The 16810-nt window shown below is 45.5% G+C and overlaps 1 protein-coding gene and 1 long non-coding RNA gene across 4 annotated transcripts in view; one reads left to right on the forward strand and one right to left on the reverse strand.

Annotated features, from left to right (window-relative positions):
* SAMD4A (sterile alpha motif domain containing 4A) overlaps positions 1-16810 on the reverse strand; it is a 208090-nt gene that overhangs the window by 35996 nt on the left and 155284 nt on the right. For 2 of the 3 annotated variants that reach the window (XM_029950982.1, XM_029950984.1), the window contains exons 3-4: positions 12161-12424; positions 740-849 (exon numbers count right to left, since the gene is read on the reverse strand). In XM_029950982.1, coding sequence (XP_029806842.1) covers positions 740-849; positions 12161-12424 — 374 coding nt within the window. The remainder of the gene's footprint in view (positions 1-739; positions 850-12160; positions 12425-16810) is intronic. The other variant, XM_029950983.1, reaches the window with a different exon arrangement.
* Positions 5258-10084, forward strand: LOC115301242. The gene is made up of 3 exons (XR_003913027.1): positions 5258-7076; positions 7868-7943; positions 9180-10084. It is a non-coding gene; the product is annotated as an uncharacterized LOC115301242 (long non-coding RNA).

The following is a 16810-nucleotide window of genomic DNA, read 5'->3' on the forward strand; positions in this document are numbered from 1 at the left end:
TATGGGCAAGTAATAAATTGTATCATGTATCTTGAATGTATCATAGATAAGCTGCTATATAACGATTGCCACTTCAGATAGCTGTGAAATTAGGTGATTAACTAGTTGTTACTTAACCTTCTAATTTCTGTATAAGTCTAATTACATGAAACAGAAGTTGGTGTTTTGATTTTTTACTTTGCTTTTCTGTTTGGAGTGTAATTGTAACTACTGTAGTGTAAATGATGGAAAATAATTGCATATGTTAAAAAAATAAATAAACAGAAAAAAAAATAAAATTCAGCTGATTTGAAAACCAGACTGGACAACAGACAACCAATCTGTCACTGTCCAAACAAACCCTAGCTGGACAGATGGAGGGACGGGGCAAGGAAAGTAAAGCAGGGACACAGACTTTTTGAGGCCTTGGTCAAATGTTACTTCTAGGCCACTCCATTGATTCCTCCCTGGCACCTTGAATGTAGACCGTGCACCTAGGTCATACCTTTTTCATAATACTCTTTCTCACTGAGCCTCATTTGCCTTGCAGTTACCTGCTGGTCCCCATCTCCTACTGGACCCTGAAGACAAGAACCCAGCCTTACTCACCATGCAATGCTGGCCAACACCTGACAGTTCCTAGAACAAGGCAAGCTACTGGGTGGGTATAGGTATGGGTCCAAACAAGGTCTGTCTTGGGCTTCAACTTCAGGTTCCACCTGGGGCACCTTCTCAGGGGATTGTCCCCTGAAGCACATACCTGAGCCTCCAGCTGGCACTCAGTGAGGGCCATCATTTCTTCATAGGTCATCTGGGAGAAAAGCGCGGCGTACTTGTGCAGGCGGAGGCTTTTTAACCAGGCTGGAACATCTGTGGTGCAAGATGCGCAAGATGGGGAGAGAAATTGAAAGGGAACAAGAAGAGATGACAAAAGATATGGGAATAGAGAAAGGAAAGGAGGGTGATGGTCAGAGGGAAAAAAAAAGAAAAAAACCCCTTTATGTTACTACTTGTTCAATTCAATTTTGGCAGCAAATTCTGGACTTTGAAATCATGGTCTAGCCCCGATATTCCTGATGTTGGGTTCCCTTATTCTACTTTAGATTAGGGGTTGGTAACTGGGGCCCATGGGCTTCAGGGCATATAGGAATTCCCTAAAATTATATCACAATTTGTAAATATGTTTATTTTTCTGGGCAGAAGTCATCCACAGTTTCCATGAGATTCTCAGAGGGGTTCATGACCAAAAACATGGCAAGGAACCACTGCTTTGGCCAGTCTACTTCATTACTGATTTTGCGAGAACTGACTTAGAATGTTAAAACTATAGTATGACGAAAGAAAACTTCTTTCCAGGTTTAACTCTCCACATGCTGTTTCCTCTGCTTCCACAGTGATAGGTCAACCAGGCAACTGTAGGACTCCATGGGTGGGGTCGCTGTCACTCTTAGCCTAATTTTTCGCCTTCCTGCCCCAGTGGGGATAAGGGCATCCTAGACTCCAGACTATCACTCGTGTGTGTGTGTGTGTGTGTGTGTGTGGGCGCGTATGCGCGTGTCTGCTGACCACTTCTCCAAGTTATGGAATATATCTGGATGCGTCTCTGACCTTTTTCTTGAATAAGGATGACAAATGTACCAGGACTGGAAGTGCATGGGGATAGGCTACACCACAGGATAATAGAAATTCCAAAGCATATCTGAAATAAGCCCAAATCTGGGATTCTAGAATTGGGAAAATTAAATAGAAACTGTATCAGAATTATCACCTTGCTACAACAAAACAAAGCACTTGCCCATGCTCTTTTAGAGTTTTTGAGCTGATAAGATCTTTGAGAAATCTCTAGAATCATCTAGTGGATTCTAGAATCCACTCCTTTGCTCATGTTACAGATGGCAAAATTAAGTCATTAAGTCCAGGTTATGGAGCAAGTATGTGGTGAACTGGGGACTGGAACCAGGACTCCCGATTCCTAGCTTTTTCCTACATCGTATTGACTTCTTTTGAGACGAGTGCCAAACAGCCCATCAGTGCTAGGGCTGGGCAAACAAAGATGGCAAAGTCCTTAGAAATGTCGCACTGGGTTAGTGTTACTCATTGTTTCCTATAAAGTATTATCCATTACTAACCATGTTGATTACAAGACACTGTCTATTGCCAAGTGCTTTTTTCTGAGGCACTGACCAACACTCCAGAGTGGGAACCTTCCAATTAAAAAATTTTAAAGTAGTTATCTGGGATTGATTAAAGAAACCTGGCCTGAAATCAGGCCCTGTCCCCCTGGGGGAACCAAACATAGGCTTATGGGAAGTGGGTATGGGATGGTTTCCTGAAACTCAAAGATACAAGGGGAAGGTGGCTCTGGGGAAGTCACTTCTTGATCTTTAGTAACGTGAAAGCCAAAGAAGGGGAACTTCTAGAGAAACAGAATTGGATATCATGCCATTTTAAGAACAAACTCGGTCATCTCAGGCAAGAAATCACTTGATTTTCTGCTTGGAGGACCTTCATTCTACTGTGACAAGCAGAGGGTCCCTCTGGGATCATCAGTAACCACAAAGAGACAAGGCTTCCCCAGGCACATATAGTGCCAACCCCTTACATCCTCCTAGACTCAAACTGTGGTTCAGTAGAGTCCAGACCCTGCCAGCTCAGGCTCTAGTGCTGTCCTTCCTACAACATCCTGGACCTATTTTACCAGACTTTATTCTCCACCATGTCTTGTTGTTGCTGAAATAATGCTAATACTTCTGCAGAGTGAGCAGCTAGTAACTACAGCCCCGGCTTTTGGGCCAATGACTTGTTAACAACTTTGGCACCAGGATTCATGTTTGCTACTTTGAAAAGCCCCAAGTTGCTGCTCGGAAAACTCAATGGTAATGATTCAGAGAAGTCTGGGTAACCCCAAGGCACACTTGGGCAAGATCTGTCACAGAGATTACAGAGCATCTCATGGGCCAGATTTTCACTGGGTGCCCTATGGTTTAATCATGCCAAATCCACCAATGATAAAACAGAGTCCTCAGCTACTAAATCATGTTGTAAACTGGGTATTTTATAAGCCAAGAGGACAATAGAGCGTTTTAAGAGTTGGGGAGAGAAGGGTGCAAGTCTGGGCTTGGCAAGACGAATACTCCAATCAATACTAGTTCCTTTCCACAAAAGATCTGACAAATAGAATTTCGATTTGAGGGCTGGAAGAGCCTGCCTCACGGGTTCAGTCAAAATGCGGATCATTGGGAATTGTCTTCCTACAAAAGGTTCCTACATAACACAGTGAGTCAGGCCTTTCTGAGAAGTTTCTTCCAGATAATGTTCCTGGGAAATGTAAGCTCCTCTTGGCCCTATGTTCCTTGAGTCAGGCACATGTTGATTCTGCTTATACAGCAAGTGTGTCTCAGTGCCTAGCTGGGTGTTCTGTGTTTGAAGAGCTCTCCTTCCTGAAACATGAACTGATGAACAAAGAAGAAGAAATCCCAGTTCTTAAGAACATAGCCTACTAAACTTTCATCCTCTGGTTGGAGACAAGGTACCTTCTTTTGCCAGGAATTAAAACAAAACTCCATTAAGAGAGAAATAAACCAGTGAAATGAGAGCACCTGGACCATTTCACGCCTCCCAAGCCAGGAATTCCAATGACTTGGATGCTGGATTCTGTGAAGATGTTACCCAGAGGCAGAGTAGAACTAAAAGTTCAGGTCCTTTCTTGTGGTCCAGGTGCCACAGGGTTGGATGCAAAGCTAAGAACCACCTCACATAACCTCAGATACTGTTCTTTTTTTTCATTCTGCAAGGCTGTGGCTGTGGTTGAGATAGGCAGACAAGCAGGGGTATTTTCTGTGGGAGCGGATATGTGACTGATGGCATGCATGCCTCCTGGGCTCCCACCTCTGGCTGGCACACAGCCACTTAGCTTCATCTCAGCTGCTTCTGACTGACATGCCAATGGAGATCCCAGACTAGAAATTCACTCTCTTAGGCAGTGTAGGAAAGATTAAGATGCTTTTGCTGTATGCTGGCTTGACTTCCTTGGCAAACGTGGGCATCCCGATATTTGCTCAGCATTTTGAATGTTTGCTATGGGGGCCAGGCATGTCCCTGCCACTGAGAAACTTTGATCCAAAGAGAATAGTCGACTCACACAGAACGTTTGTAATAGTTGTAGGACAAGTGCTAAGTCAACTCAAAGTTCTAGGCAGGCACAGAACAATCTGCAATGGTTTGCCCTGGGGAGTAAGGGCTCGCTTCTGGAAGTTCTGGAATCACTGGGAAGACCTACTAAGGAAGCCATCTCAGGAAGCAGGAACAGCATATTAGCAAAGCACAGAGCCAAGAGAGTCTTTGGGGCTGAGCAAGCACTCGGGTGAATGATAGAGAATGGCTCGTAAGTAACAAGGTGGGACAAATAGGCAGGGGTCCAATGACTGAGATCTATAATGCTGAAACAAGGAGAGCAGACCTCATCTTTGGGTGTTGAGGAACTGCTGAAATCTGAGCATCAGTGGCACAACTGGATGAGTATGTTAGAAAGATGGTGGCTGCCAGTGCAAAGCCTGGACTGGGGGATGTGGGAGTGGAAGCTGGGGGATGAACTGAAGCCCTTGGAGTTGGCTTGGAAGGGTAGTGGCAAGGAGGAGGAAAGAATATAAATGGAGAGTGCTTAAAGATCAGGGAAAAGGGAATATGAATGAGACTGGTGGTTCTTCTGATTCAAACTTGGGAAGACAGAAAGTACAGGGGAGCAGCAGGTTCAGGGTGACAAGAGAGATGGTGAACTCCACTTCATGTCAGCTGAGTGTCACTGCCTTTGAGCCATCCAGGTGGAGAAGTCATCCCAAAAGATCTCTGAAGCGAGGTCTGAGCTGGAGAAGTTGTCAGCAGCAAATGGTGGTGGCCTGAAGCCACAGAAGTGGGTGAGGCACTTAGGGAAAGAGCATAGAATGAGAACGGGAAGATGGAGCCCTGGGAGCCTGAGGCATTTAGCGGAAGGTGTGTGAAGAGAAGCCTATGAGGAAAGTTGGGAGGAGAAAGCTGAAGGGTAGGAGGTTTCAGGAGAAAGCTCCCATGCACGGTGTCCATCCTTCACAAAGCTCCGTCTAGATCTTCTTGCAGTCCATAGTGGTTTATCTTCACAAAGGCCATTTTTGAGAAGAGTGCTACACTCATCTTTTTCCATGCTCTCTGTTTACCGATGGTCTTTACCAATGGGATCAATTTCCAACTATGCTGATTTCTATTTCTCCTTTTAGAGTTTGGACAAACCAACCACGGAGAAGTTTTGTGGAGCACACAGAAGCTTGGTTCCAAGTAGAACTTGAGCTGCTTTTTACAAATATTTGCTGCTGGAATGGCTGAATATATTATTCAACAGGCCACGGAGAACCTGCCTCACAAACAGAGAGGCTCCACAAGATTGAAAGATGAAGCCAATACTACAGAGGGGCCCAATATGGGAAGCATCATAAAGGGCAGGGAGTAAAACATCCCTGGAAGAGAGAAACACGAACAGCCTTGGTTTCCACAAGGAGCCACACCTGTGGCAGTCCTGGTACCTGCAGACAGAAGAGAAACTCCCATTTGCCACAGAGAGCCAGACTAATCTCAAACAACTCTCGTCCCAGGACACAACTGCATCCTTGGTCTTTGAGGGAGAGAAGAAAGCCAATGGAGGAGTAAGAGACTGACTCTTCTGTGTTGAAGTGAGAGGGGAAAAGATTCCTTTCAAATCCAAAGCAGATATCTAGGAACAGCATCCATATTACTGAAGCCTGTCTCTTTCTGGCCAGAGGAGAATGAGCAGCCCAGTGCTTTCCCAGCCTCTTAGCAAAAGGATGAAAGTGCCTTGGTCTATGGTTCTTGTGAACTGTGAGCATACTCCTCGGTCCTGGGAAGTGTCTGTGGTGTCCCCTCGGACATGGTTGGGGGTATGTGTGGCTCTCTGAAGAAACAGGTTGAGTGAAATACCCACTTAGATGATTTGGATACAAATGCAGGGACTCAATTTCTCAAGTTTCTGTTAGCTATGACATTCATAAGTGGTGTTCTACAGGCAGCTTGCATTGTGTCGTTAAATAGGACTGGGCTCCATGGCGAAAGCTGCCCTCTGCATGCCCGCACAGTTCTTAAAGCACTGCAGCAGAAGACATGCGCTTGGCAAAGAATGCCAAAGACCCATGACCCTTAGAATGTGGGACAATCCTGGAAATTTGCTTTTCAAGGACAAGGAGCCTTCGGTCTACTTTAGAAGAGGGGGTGCGATCTGAGCCCATTAGGACCTATCCATCCGTGCAAGCTATATGCTGGCATTTGGGAATAAAGGAAGTGAAGTAAATTTACTAACTCCTGGCCTTGAAAGGAGATGAATTCAAGATAGCATCTAGAAAGTCAACATTCAGAAAACAGTGGCTTGTACCCATGACCGCCATGCTGAAAAGTGTCCCAGCCACCTCCCACTCTGTCACTTACACTTTTACAGCCCTCAAAAATGCTGTATTCACAACCTTGCTAACAGAGATTTCTGTCGGGGTTTCTTTGTCTTAAGGAGGATCACACTTCTCAGTAATTTTTCTCATCTCATTCTAAGACAGGCAGAAGTTCAGAGATTTACATTTCAAAAACAACGCAAAACCCCACAACTGGATACTTCAGAATAGGCAATACACATTTCCTTTGTTGTGGAGGAAAAAAATGTTTACTTAAGTTTCATCTAAGAAAGACTCCCTAGAAAAGGCAACCAAGCTTATTTCACAGTCCCCGGCCCCCTCCACTCTTAACTGCTGTGTTTCTAATCAAAGTTCCTGAAGCCACAGGTTTCTTTTTAACCTTTATTATGTCTGTATACAACAATGTAACAGTTTCAATTACCTCCATGTTTTGTACTAACATAAAAGCCACACATCATAAGTCAACCCAGTTAATGTTACGCATTATGGCGAGGCTGAAGCTACATCAAGAGAAACAGACCCCAACGTCTACACCTCTCAGACAGACAACTGCAGTGAGAAAGTCATGGAGCCTCTCACTCTCAGGAGCCCAGAGCTGTGAGCCTTGCTAGCCAGAAATCTGGAATGGAGTCCCCCCTGTGAGCTTCCCTACAGGTAGGCGGAATGCTTAGCCTGTGCAGGTGAAGAGAGGAGGCAGGACTTAGGGAGGCTGGGCCAGGGAAGAAGATGGTGCAGCCGCGGTGTTGGCACACCTCCACCGGAAAGTCCTATAGGTTCCCATACTCACCATGCTTCACAATGGCCCTCAATCTGTTTCTTCTATATGCTCCTTGCTTTAGAGGACAGCATGGGCTATCCAGCTGTCCCAGACAGAAACCCAGGCATTGTCCTAAACACCTCCTGCCCCTGCACCATCTACATGCAACTAGTGCACATTCAGTTCCACGCGCTCTCAATTCTACCTCACGAAGACCATGCAGACACACTCCTTTGAATCCTCTCACTGCTGCTTGCCTTGGTCCCACTTCATTTTCCTCCTCAATCACTAAAATATCCCCTGCTTCTCAGCTGGCTTCCCAATCCAGAATCCCCTGCCCCTCAACCCCTCCTCCATGTCCCCTGACACTTCTGCTGGGGTCTGATTTCTAATGAGCAAACGGAAGCAGGTCGCTCTGCTACTAAATGCCTTCAACAGCTTCCATTAACGTCGTCTTTCACAAAGCCTACCATCTGGTTTCCCCTCTTCAGACTTCTTTCCCTTGACACCTGAGCCATAGATGCGCTCAATCTGTCCTGTCACCATGTTTTCGTGCATTCTTTTCCCTCTGCACAGAACACCCTTCCCTCACCTTATAGAGTTGGCTAACTTTAACCATGCTTCAAGTCTCAGCTCCAGGCCTGTCTTCCTTAGGAATATTCCCTGACTTCTCTCCACTTTGCATTAGGTCCCTCCTTGGTGCCTGTCCTGACCCAGTGCAAGTCTCCGAAGACATTTTCACAGCTGCGCACCTGCTGCATCAGGTACCTGTTTGTTGTTCATGTGACAGGGACCCCCTTGAGGCAGGTACAACCTCTTTCTTCTCTATCTCCCCAGTAACTAGCCCCAAGCCTCTCTCAGCAGGTGCTTAAAAGTCCACTGACTTGATAAGGACTAAAGTAAAACCTATTAAGTCTTTCCTCCTTTCTCTCTGCTCCCATAGAACACAGCCACATCACTCGTCAGCAGCGCTGGCCTTTTGGGAAGCCTCTGGGGGTTGTGTTTATACATCATTTCTGCAGACATGATGCTATTACGAGGGGCAGAGGTGTTCCTCCATCAATGGACTTCTGCTCTTCTATATTTTCTCTTCCTTCCAGGAAATTATGGGAATATCTTTTTTTTCCTCCTCTTGGCTACCTGAAGGCTTTGCAGGAGAGAAAAGGTTAAGACAGCACATTCTACTCATGTTGATGCCAAGGAGAAGGGGGATATTATAATTGAATATCGATTCAGGAATCATGATTCTGGGATTCTTCCCCTGGGAAACGTTACAGTGACATTTTTGCAAACAAGGACAACAGAATTTAGAAACCACATTCAGCATATCTGATCCAAACATGTAAAACCAGTAGCCTCCATGGGGCATGCGAAGCGGGGAAACTGTTGTTTCCTACTTCTGTTCATTAATTTCTCCTGGAGTAGCTAATCCCACTCTTGGTTTAGCCTGAGATTAGTCTGAGATCCCTACCCTGAGGGACATCCAGTCTGTGCTTTGGAGCTGACTTACATCTTCAGGACGCATATTTACTATAAAAGGAAAAACAAAGCAAAGCAGGCAGAAGATGTTAATCCTCTGAGGAGAGAACTTTGTGATGATCCCTGACAGGATGTGCTGACACAAAGACAAAAGAGGAAGAGATCAATGTTTGTGAAAATCTTAAAAAGGAGAATGCTGGGCCGTGAGCTTTATTTCACACTTTTGACCCAAGAGGCACATTCCTAAGGGACAGTTCGTAGCCAAACCTGGCAGGTTGTGCAGATGAAAAGGAAGGAATAGATGAACAGTGTCCAGCAAGGTATGCAGAGCTGTTGGCAAGAAAGATGAATTCATACTAAGTCCAGCTCAATTATGGTGACTTTTTATTCTTTTCCCAAGGTGTAGGGGAGGGCTGACAGGTATCTTCTGGAGATTTGGAACGCCTCCAAATTCGACTACAGATACCTTGTTGTTGCTGTAAACGAAGTTTTTTTTTTTTGTTTTTTTTTTTTAAATGTAGGAAAAGAGCAATTCAGTGATGGCATCCCGAGGTAAACCAGAAAGAAGCCTCAAAGGGCTGATAATTCTGCCAGAGAGCCTGGTCCCAAGAAAGAAAAGAGACGTGGATTCAAGAGGAAGAGCTGGCTCTCTTAGAAGCACTTCCTTAGACTCCGTATTTCATTTCCCAGAAAGTATGAATTAATTTGGAAACTTAAACTGGGCATCCGCTTTTGGACTTGGGAATCCAATGATGACCTCTTGGGCTGGGCGTGGTGAGGGCTGCTTCCTGGGCACGTCCTGGGAGGCCACCCTGCATAGACTCTGCTGATGGAGTTGAGCAGTGGCCTTCTTGAGAAGACCTCTCCAGGCACAGCCTGTGGATGGCTTTTGTCCCCCAACTCTGGATGCTTACTGTTTTGGGGTACGGACGTGTCTACTGCTTGACCTGTTAGCTGAACTGCAAGTATACTTATCCCACAAATAGACTCCTTCATTGTTTCTCATGTCCTCTTTCAAATATTTTTTGCCCTTTGCTTTGCTATGGACTTTATATTTTGAATCCCAAGCCAATTCTTTGGGAGCAAGCAGTTCAATAGGTCTGCAGACGGTGGATATACATAGGAAAAGTCCACTGTTTTGTCTGGTCACGAAAGAGCTTGTTTTCTGGCCATATCCCTTGGGCCTGTAAAGAAACTCTTGGATAGAAGAGCTTATCTGCATCACTTTCTGACTGAAGAATCTCTGAGAAGGCAATTCTTATCAATTCTGAAGAAAAGAATAGAAGAAGCTTATATATGGGATATTCCTTGAACTTTGATTTTGGCTTCTATTCTAAAACAGCTATAAGAAATTTATTCAGTTTTTCTCTCATTCATTTCTCTTTAAAAACATGCTCACAGGGTGCCTGGGGGGCTCAGTTGGTTAAGTGTTTGACCTTGGCTCAGGTCATGATCTCATGGTTCATGAGTTCAAGTCCCATGTCAGGCTCTGCATGGACAGCTCAGAGCCTGGAGCCTGCTTCAGATTCGGTCTCCCTCTCTCTCTCTGCCCCTACCCTACTCATGCTCTGTCTCTATCTCTCTCTCTCTCTCTCAAAAATAAATAAAAATATTAAAAGAATGCTCTCATTATTCTTTTCTCACCTCAACATGACAGTACACAGTGAGCATACCTTTACCTAATTTGGGAGAATGTTGAAGGTGTACATTAAAGAAGAAAGGAAGGAGGGAAGGAAAGAGAGGAAAAAGAGAAAGAAAGAGAAAGAAAGAGAAAGGAAGGAAGGAAGGAAAAAGAAAGAAAGAAAAGCGAAGAGAGAAAAAGGCAAGAAAGCAAACCTCTTAAAACCAGACAGGACCAGCACTCCTCTCTGGGGGAGGTCTGTATCCTGGAGAATGGCCTTCCCACAGGACCCTCCTCACCCTTGAGCATAAGGGCCCAGGCCTCCTTCTAAAAATTACCAATTAGAATTGCACATATGCTTTCTCAGAAACATGCCGCCCAGACACCCCACTTTGCCTGGGAAGAAGCTAGTCCAGAACAATGGCTTGACCTGCCTCCCTTGGTCCCTCAGGTACTCGGGTGCCCCAGGGACAGATGCCCTGCAGGCTTCCCTAAATAAAGCCTGGCTGAGCCTCACCTGTCACCCGTCACCTGGGACTCAGCCACTTGAGCACATAACCATGTAGCGTGGACTCAGAAATGAGTTTTGCTACATCTCCAAAATTATGACACATTGCCTCGAAAACTGTGAAAAGGAAAGAGGACACACATCCCCTCCATGCCAAAATGAGCCATTGTTTGTGCTGCCTGTTAAACACCTTTAAAGACCCACTTGTATCAGCAGAAGAAAGCATCAAGACACATCCCACTCACTCTGGGCACTCATCACAGGCTGGGGGTGGCATGGAGAGCACACAGGCCTGCGGCTGAGGGAGAGGAACGTTCGAGGAATGCACGTCATTCCCTGAGTGGACAGGCTCTGTGGTTCAGCTGGGGGCTCTCTCACAGCCCGCCCCTGGGTGGTCGTGAACGCCTCTCTGGGCCATGCTGCCATGGTGGGAAGGGGACTCGGTAGACAGTCAACACTGATCCTTAATGAGGGGAAGGTCAGAGACACAAGACCTCAGCACCATGGATGCCAGCAAAGAGGGCGTTCCCAGAGCCCCCCCTTCCACACTGTACTCCCAGGAGCATGACTGGTTATTGTTTCAACATCGAAAATTGTTATTAGTGTGTCCCTGATAAGCATCCTTCCCTAAGGACTTCCCAGACCTTGAACAAGTTAGCGTCTAAAAATACAAAATGCACGTATCCTCCATCTCCTGATGAGTACCGTTAAGAAGGGGACAGATTTACAGGGCAATGTACAAACATTTGTTTATGCTGCACAAAAAGGCCTTTATCACCTGTATGCAAATCTGTTATCAGGCTTAAAACACTGTCAGAGAGTCTCAGTGGTATTTGTTTTTCATGTCCCTCAAACAGATGCAGAGAAAAGGGTTTAAAAGTTTCTTTGGCTATCAAAGGAAAAGGGAGAGAGAAAGGAAACACTACTTTGATTCTGCATTAAGAGAGACTTAAAAAAGAGAAGATCCTGTGGTTTGTTTTGCTAAATTATTGACGGTTCCCTGGCCACGCAAGGAGGTAGAAGGCTGGAGTAGCTGAGTGCCTTTACAAACAGGGCAGGCTGAGGAACGTATGGGCAAACAGCAGACCTATCACCGTTAGCCGTGACTCATTTAATTGCCTACAAGTCCCTGCATTAAAGGAAAAAAAAAAAAAAGAATGTTGACCTCTTTTGCTCTGGCCTTTGCTTCCCAGGAAGGGGAACCCCAGGAATGGACAACCCTGAGGCTCTGCAAGGGACAGGTCCACTGCATAAGCCTGGGGGGGGGGGTGCTGGGCTCCTCTCTTGCTCACTACCTACCTCTCTTTTTACCCTTCTAACTTCAAACAAAGGGACGGACTCTGTTCCCAGTGGTTTCTCGTTCAGTCACTCACCTTTCATACCACTACCTTCTTCTTGGAATGTGTTACGAGCAGTGTTCTGATCTTCTAAGTGTTCACTCCCACCACTTCCTGAAGAGGCTACACTGCTTTGTGGAGACAGGGGGGCATGATCGGATGGGAGGCACTGGGGTCCTCTAGCTCGTAAGTCCTCATGAGACATCCATCCATGTCCTAGAGGCTGGTTTGGCACATTCATGGGTGGGGTAAGGGACACAGATCGTTTCAAAGGGCTGTGGTGTGCCTGGCCTGAGAGAACTGGAAAAAAAAAATAAAATGAAATAGGTTATTCCCCCCCCTTTAGCCTGGGCCACAAAGAACCCGCAATACCTTTTAACCCTGAGAGATGACGCTAACCTGTCTGATGACTCTATCAGTGGTCACCGCAGGCTGAATACAGGCCTGGCTGTCTGGACCTCGTGGTGGGTTGGGTTTCCCCAGGAAGGCTAGACCTAGAGTGCCCATACATCTGGCCTTAGGCTTGTGGGTCAGGATCTAGTTCTCATTCTAATGCTGGAATTCAGGATTTGTGGCAGTAGGCCTATAAATCAGGTGAGGCCTGATGCCCTGGCAAAGTGGCCGTCCGCCAAGAGTGAAAAGAACATGTGCTGCACGTTGTTTTTTTTAAACACGCGAAATCCGACATTACCCATGTCGTTAGGATGGACTCTTGGAGGGCAGGCAGGCTGGTCACCATTTGGGATCTTTGCTGGGCTGAGCTAGAAGGCAGGCTGGTCCTTCCGACCAGGAACGAGGGGGGAACTATGGCCTCTGAAAGGGCGCAGCCTCAGCGAGGGCCGCCGCACTAACCCGGACCTCAGGGGACGTGTGGGACACTGGCCACTGTGTGTGAAAGGGCCGATTCTTTCCCTTGGCTTCCCAGGGTAATGCCAAACTTCATCTTGAAAACACTTCCAGGTAACAAGGCTTTCATTCAGAAGCCAGTGGGGTGCGCTCAGTGAGCCGGGGGTGGTTTTTACCAGCATGTTTAACTCTTCTGCACGGTGGGCAACATCTGCATAGCCCCCGTTTTAAATTTCTTTTCCAGAAAACTAGGAAAAAGCAACAAAACTCACATAACTAGCCAAATTAAATGGAGGTCATTCGAGGGAGAGATTTAACCAAAATCAATGCCGAGGGAGCCGCCGGTACCCTTGGTTGTTTTTTCTGGGTGTGTCAAGTGACAACTTCACAAAATAAGTCTATTCATAACACTCTCTCCAAGCGCTGGTCCCTGACAGGTCCAGTTTATTTTGACTGCGGCAGCGCTAACATGGAATTGAGCCACATGCATTTTTAAACATTTTTCAGGGAAGCCATTAAGTTCCATCTCAGGCCATCTCCCCTCCAGTGAGGTACTTGCTCTCCCAAGTCCAGACAAGTGCTTCTTTGCTGGGGTTAATCTCTGTGCTTTTCAGTCGGCAGACCTGACATCCCAATGTCAGAAGTTCTGTTCTTCGTTAAACTGCATTTCTGGTGCGGTAGTGCCCACCACGCAAAGACCTGAGCAGCGGATTACCTTGTCCCCACTTGAAAGATAAAGACCAAAAGACCAGCACCAAAGGCTGGGTGTTCCCAGAAGTGTGTCTGGGCAGTGGTGGGTGGGAAGGTAATTTATGGTCAGCTGGCATCAATGAGGCCCCGAGAGCAGTGAGGCACACACCTCTGTTGTCAGTGTTTCCATGTGGCTTCACACGGCCAGAAGGGTGGTGTGTGTGTGAAAGGGGGGCAATCAGAAGGGCTAGAAACTTCTTTATTAACCAAACAGGGAGGAAAAATGGGAGCTTCCTAGTTTACCATTTGCAACCTGGGAAGTTTCTACATTAGGTAGATTCTATCAAAGGCAAGGAATTATCATTAAACTTTAAAAAATGCAAAGGGGACGTTGTTTAAAAAAAACTTTTTTTGACCCTAACCGGCTGAAATAGCTTGCCTTTCCACTAAATAGACTAGGGAAGAAACTATTTTAAAAGGCTCCCTGGAAAATGCATTGCTACCTGGTTGGAACAGAAGTAGCAAGAGAAAAAGAAAAAATAAAAAAGCAGAAAGAAAAAAATAAAGAAAAAGGAAGCAGCAGCAAAAATGAAGGGAGAAGCCAATAGGAAGAAAAGCCAGACATCCAGAAAATCCATTTCATGCCTGTCTAAGTATTTATATAAAATGGGGCAGACTTGTTTCGGCCTGCACCAAGTGCTGGGATGGTCCAGCATAGACATCTTTGCTCCCTGGTACCTTGGCAACCATTTCAGAGTATCTGGTGGATGCTTTCAATGGTGCCAGCCAGGTGGGTCTCAAGTGGAAATGGGGGCTCCTCTTCATAGCCTGGATTGGAGGAAGCCTGAAACCATAAACAGAGGCCTTGCCAAAGAGAAACACACAGCTTTGAAGTGGCAGAACCCTTAGCACCGCACCTAGCCAGGTCAGAGGCGACATGCGAATCTATAATTACGGGTAGTAACCCTGCTAAGAGAGTTCCCCTCTTTGGATACCCCGCGTATTGAATAAGCAGTTGAATGCCATTGTTGGATGCAGCCAATTTGCTTCTTTCCACCCAAACTCTTCTGAAAAGCCACGCTACCTCCTCATTGATGGGCATCCTTGGAAAGCCTTTTGATATCCAAAGAATCCACTGGTTATTGAGAATGGAACAAAGTAGGCACCTAACTTAATGGGACCTAAAGAAATTTATTCACAGAAATCTCTACCCCTGTCTTCATATAGTCCTGAGCTTGACTGACGTCTTGGGGCATGTGGTATAAACTTGGCCTCTGCCTCTCATAAAAAATCAATTTTACCAGAGGTGCCAGAGCCTTTTCACAGTAACCTTCTACTAAAGGCCCCGCCCTATCTGTATCATAAATACGCCCACAGCTGGGCACCGAAACAGAAAGATCTCCTTAGGACTCAACCTACTGTTGTGACCAAGAAAAATGCCTCACACTAAGTTTCTGATTTGCAGAGAGGGCCATGCATGTAGACCCAGGCTGGATGCCACACCGAAATAAGGGCGTAAGTCATGTTGGGCAAATGCCTCATTTCTCCAAAGAGAACCAAGCCCCCAGGCAATATAGGCTTGGCTTCCTGTGGGAAGGAGACAGATCTTCAGGTAGAGGTGGAGGCCTTGGCCACAAAGCCAATTTTTGTGTTACTTCGTGCGCCATAGTACTCTGTTCGGCACTGAGCAGCGAGGAAATCACAAATGCTCTGGGCAGAGTGCAGGAAGACAGGCTGCACCGGGACGGAATTAATGTGGTGGCGAGGGGCAGAGTACTGATGGCTGTCCCATCACTCCAGTTTTCTAACCAAAAGAACTCATCCGAAGTTGTGATAGAGGGAAAATGGATATTGAAATAAACACAAATAAAATTCCTTTTCCCGTGAGTAGGGAGGGAGAGCAGTGAAAACAGTCTTCTGTGTTAGCTGTCCCAGAAAGACTTTAGCTAGAGGGAACCTTTCGAATGTTCTCACTTGTGGACTGCTATGCAGCAGACAACGGCCAATGTTCCATTCAGACCTAAGCTGCCCCCAGGTGTACCGGAGCGCGGCAGAATTAAGTACACCTTGAAAAAAAATATCTCAGTATAGATTAGAAATTGGCAGTTTCCAGCAGAATTGAAGTCCTAAATTTACATTGCATTTGTGACTTTATCATAGTGATGGGGGAGGGGCAGCATGTTTCAGGATACATTCATTATATTGAAAATCCTACTAAATATCACACAGGGGAACAAGGCTGTGCCTCTTTTTGCTCTTGAGAAACTAAAGCTAAAACTTAATACTGTGTACAGTATAGATTTAATATTGCTTATTATTATTTGAAGGAAATATAGATTCAATATGGCTTATATTTTATTACAGGAAATGTCAGGTATGTACACATATACATGTGTGTATGTGCACGTATGTCAATAGAATACTGTAATCTAGGGGGTCGTATTTAAGTTCAAGTGAACCAAAATTAATATCTATTGAATGCGGCTAGTTGAAATATGGAAAAAAACAGCTAAAAATAATCTTGCTACAGCAGCGCAGCCATGTGATGTGAGTAGAGAGGGTCTTCTAATCTGGCAATAAATTCTGTCATACCACTCTGGGCTAGCCAGCTTCTCTGACCTCATTTAACCTCATAATTTCTTTTTCATCTCTTGAAACTATCTTTACTGAGACTCCTTTCAATGCCTTTTTAGAGGAAAATATGACACCTGGCTCTGGGTTCTGTTCTTTGAGGTATTTTCTTGGAAGCCTGGAAATCAGATTTCTTACCACTTTTCTTTGACCAACCTTGACTTCATCTCAATTTTTAGTTACTGAAATAAAATTCAGTAAAAGACTTCCGAGGATAGACTCTTAAGAAAATTAGGTATAACTACTTTTTCTGGTTTCTAATGTGATAGGGTTTGTAGAAAGAGGAAGTTTTGGGATACTGGCTTAACCATCTCTTTGGTTCACTGTCAGGTTAAGCATTATACCTCACAGTCGAGGGGAGAAGTGATCCCCCAAAGCGAACCATCCAGATAAGGGCAGCTCCACAGTTACACTGAAACTTTATCCTAACAAACTTTAATGGAGATCTTTCAAAGATACATTGCACACTTCCCTATTCTCCTTAAACTTACTCACTGAATGCAACTCTTATGGGACACC

This window comes from Suricata suricatta, chromosome 9, assembly GCF_006229205.1.
Source record: "Suricata suricatta isolate VVHF042 chromosome 9, meerkat_22Aug2017_6uvM2_HiC, whole genome shotgun sequence".
In the NCBI taxonomy this organism is placed as follows: Eukaryota; Metazoa; Chordata; class Mammalia; order Carnivora; family Herpestidae; genus Suricata; species Suricata suricatta.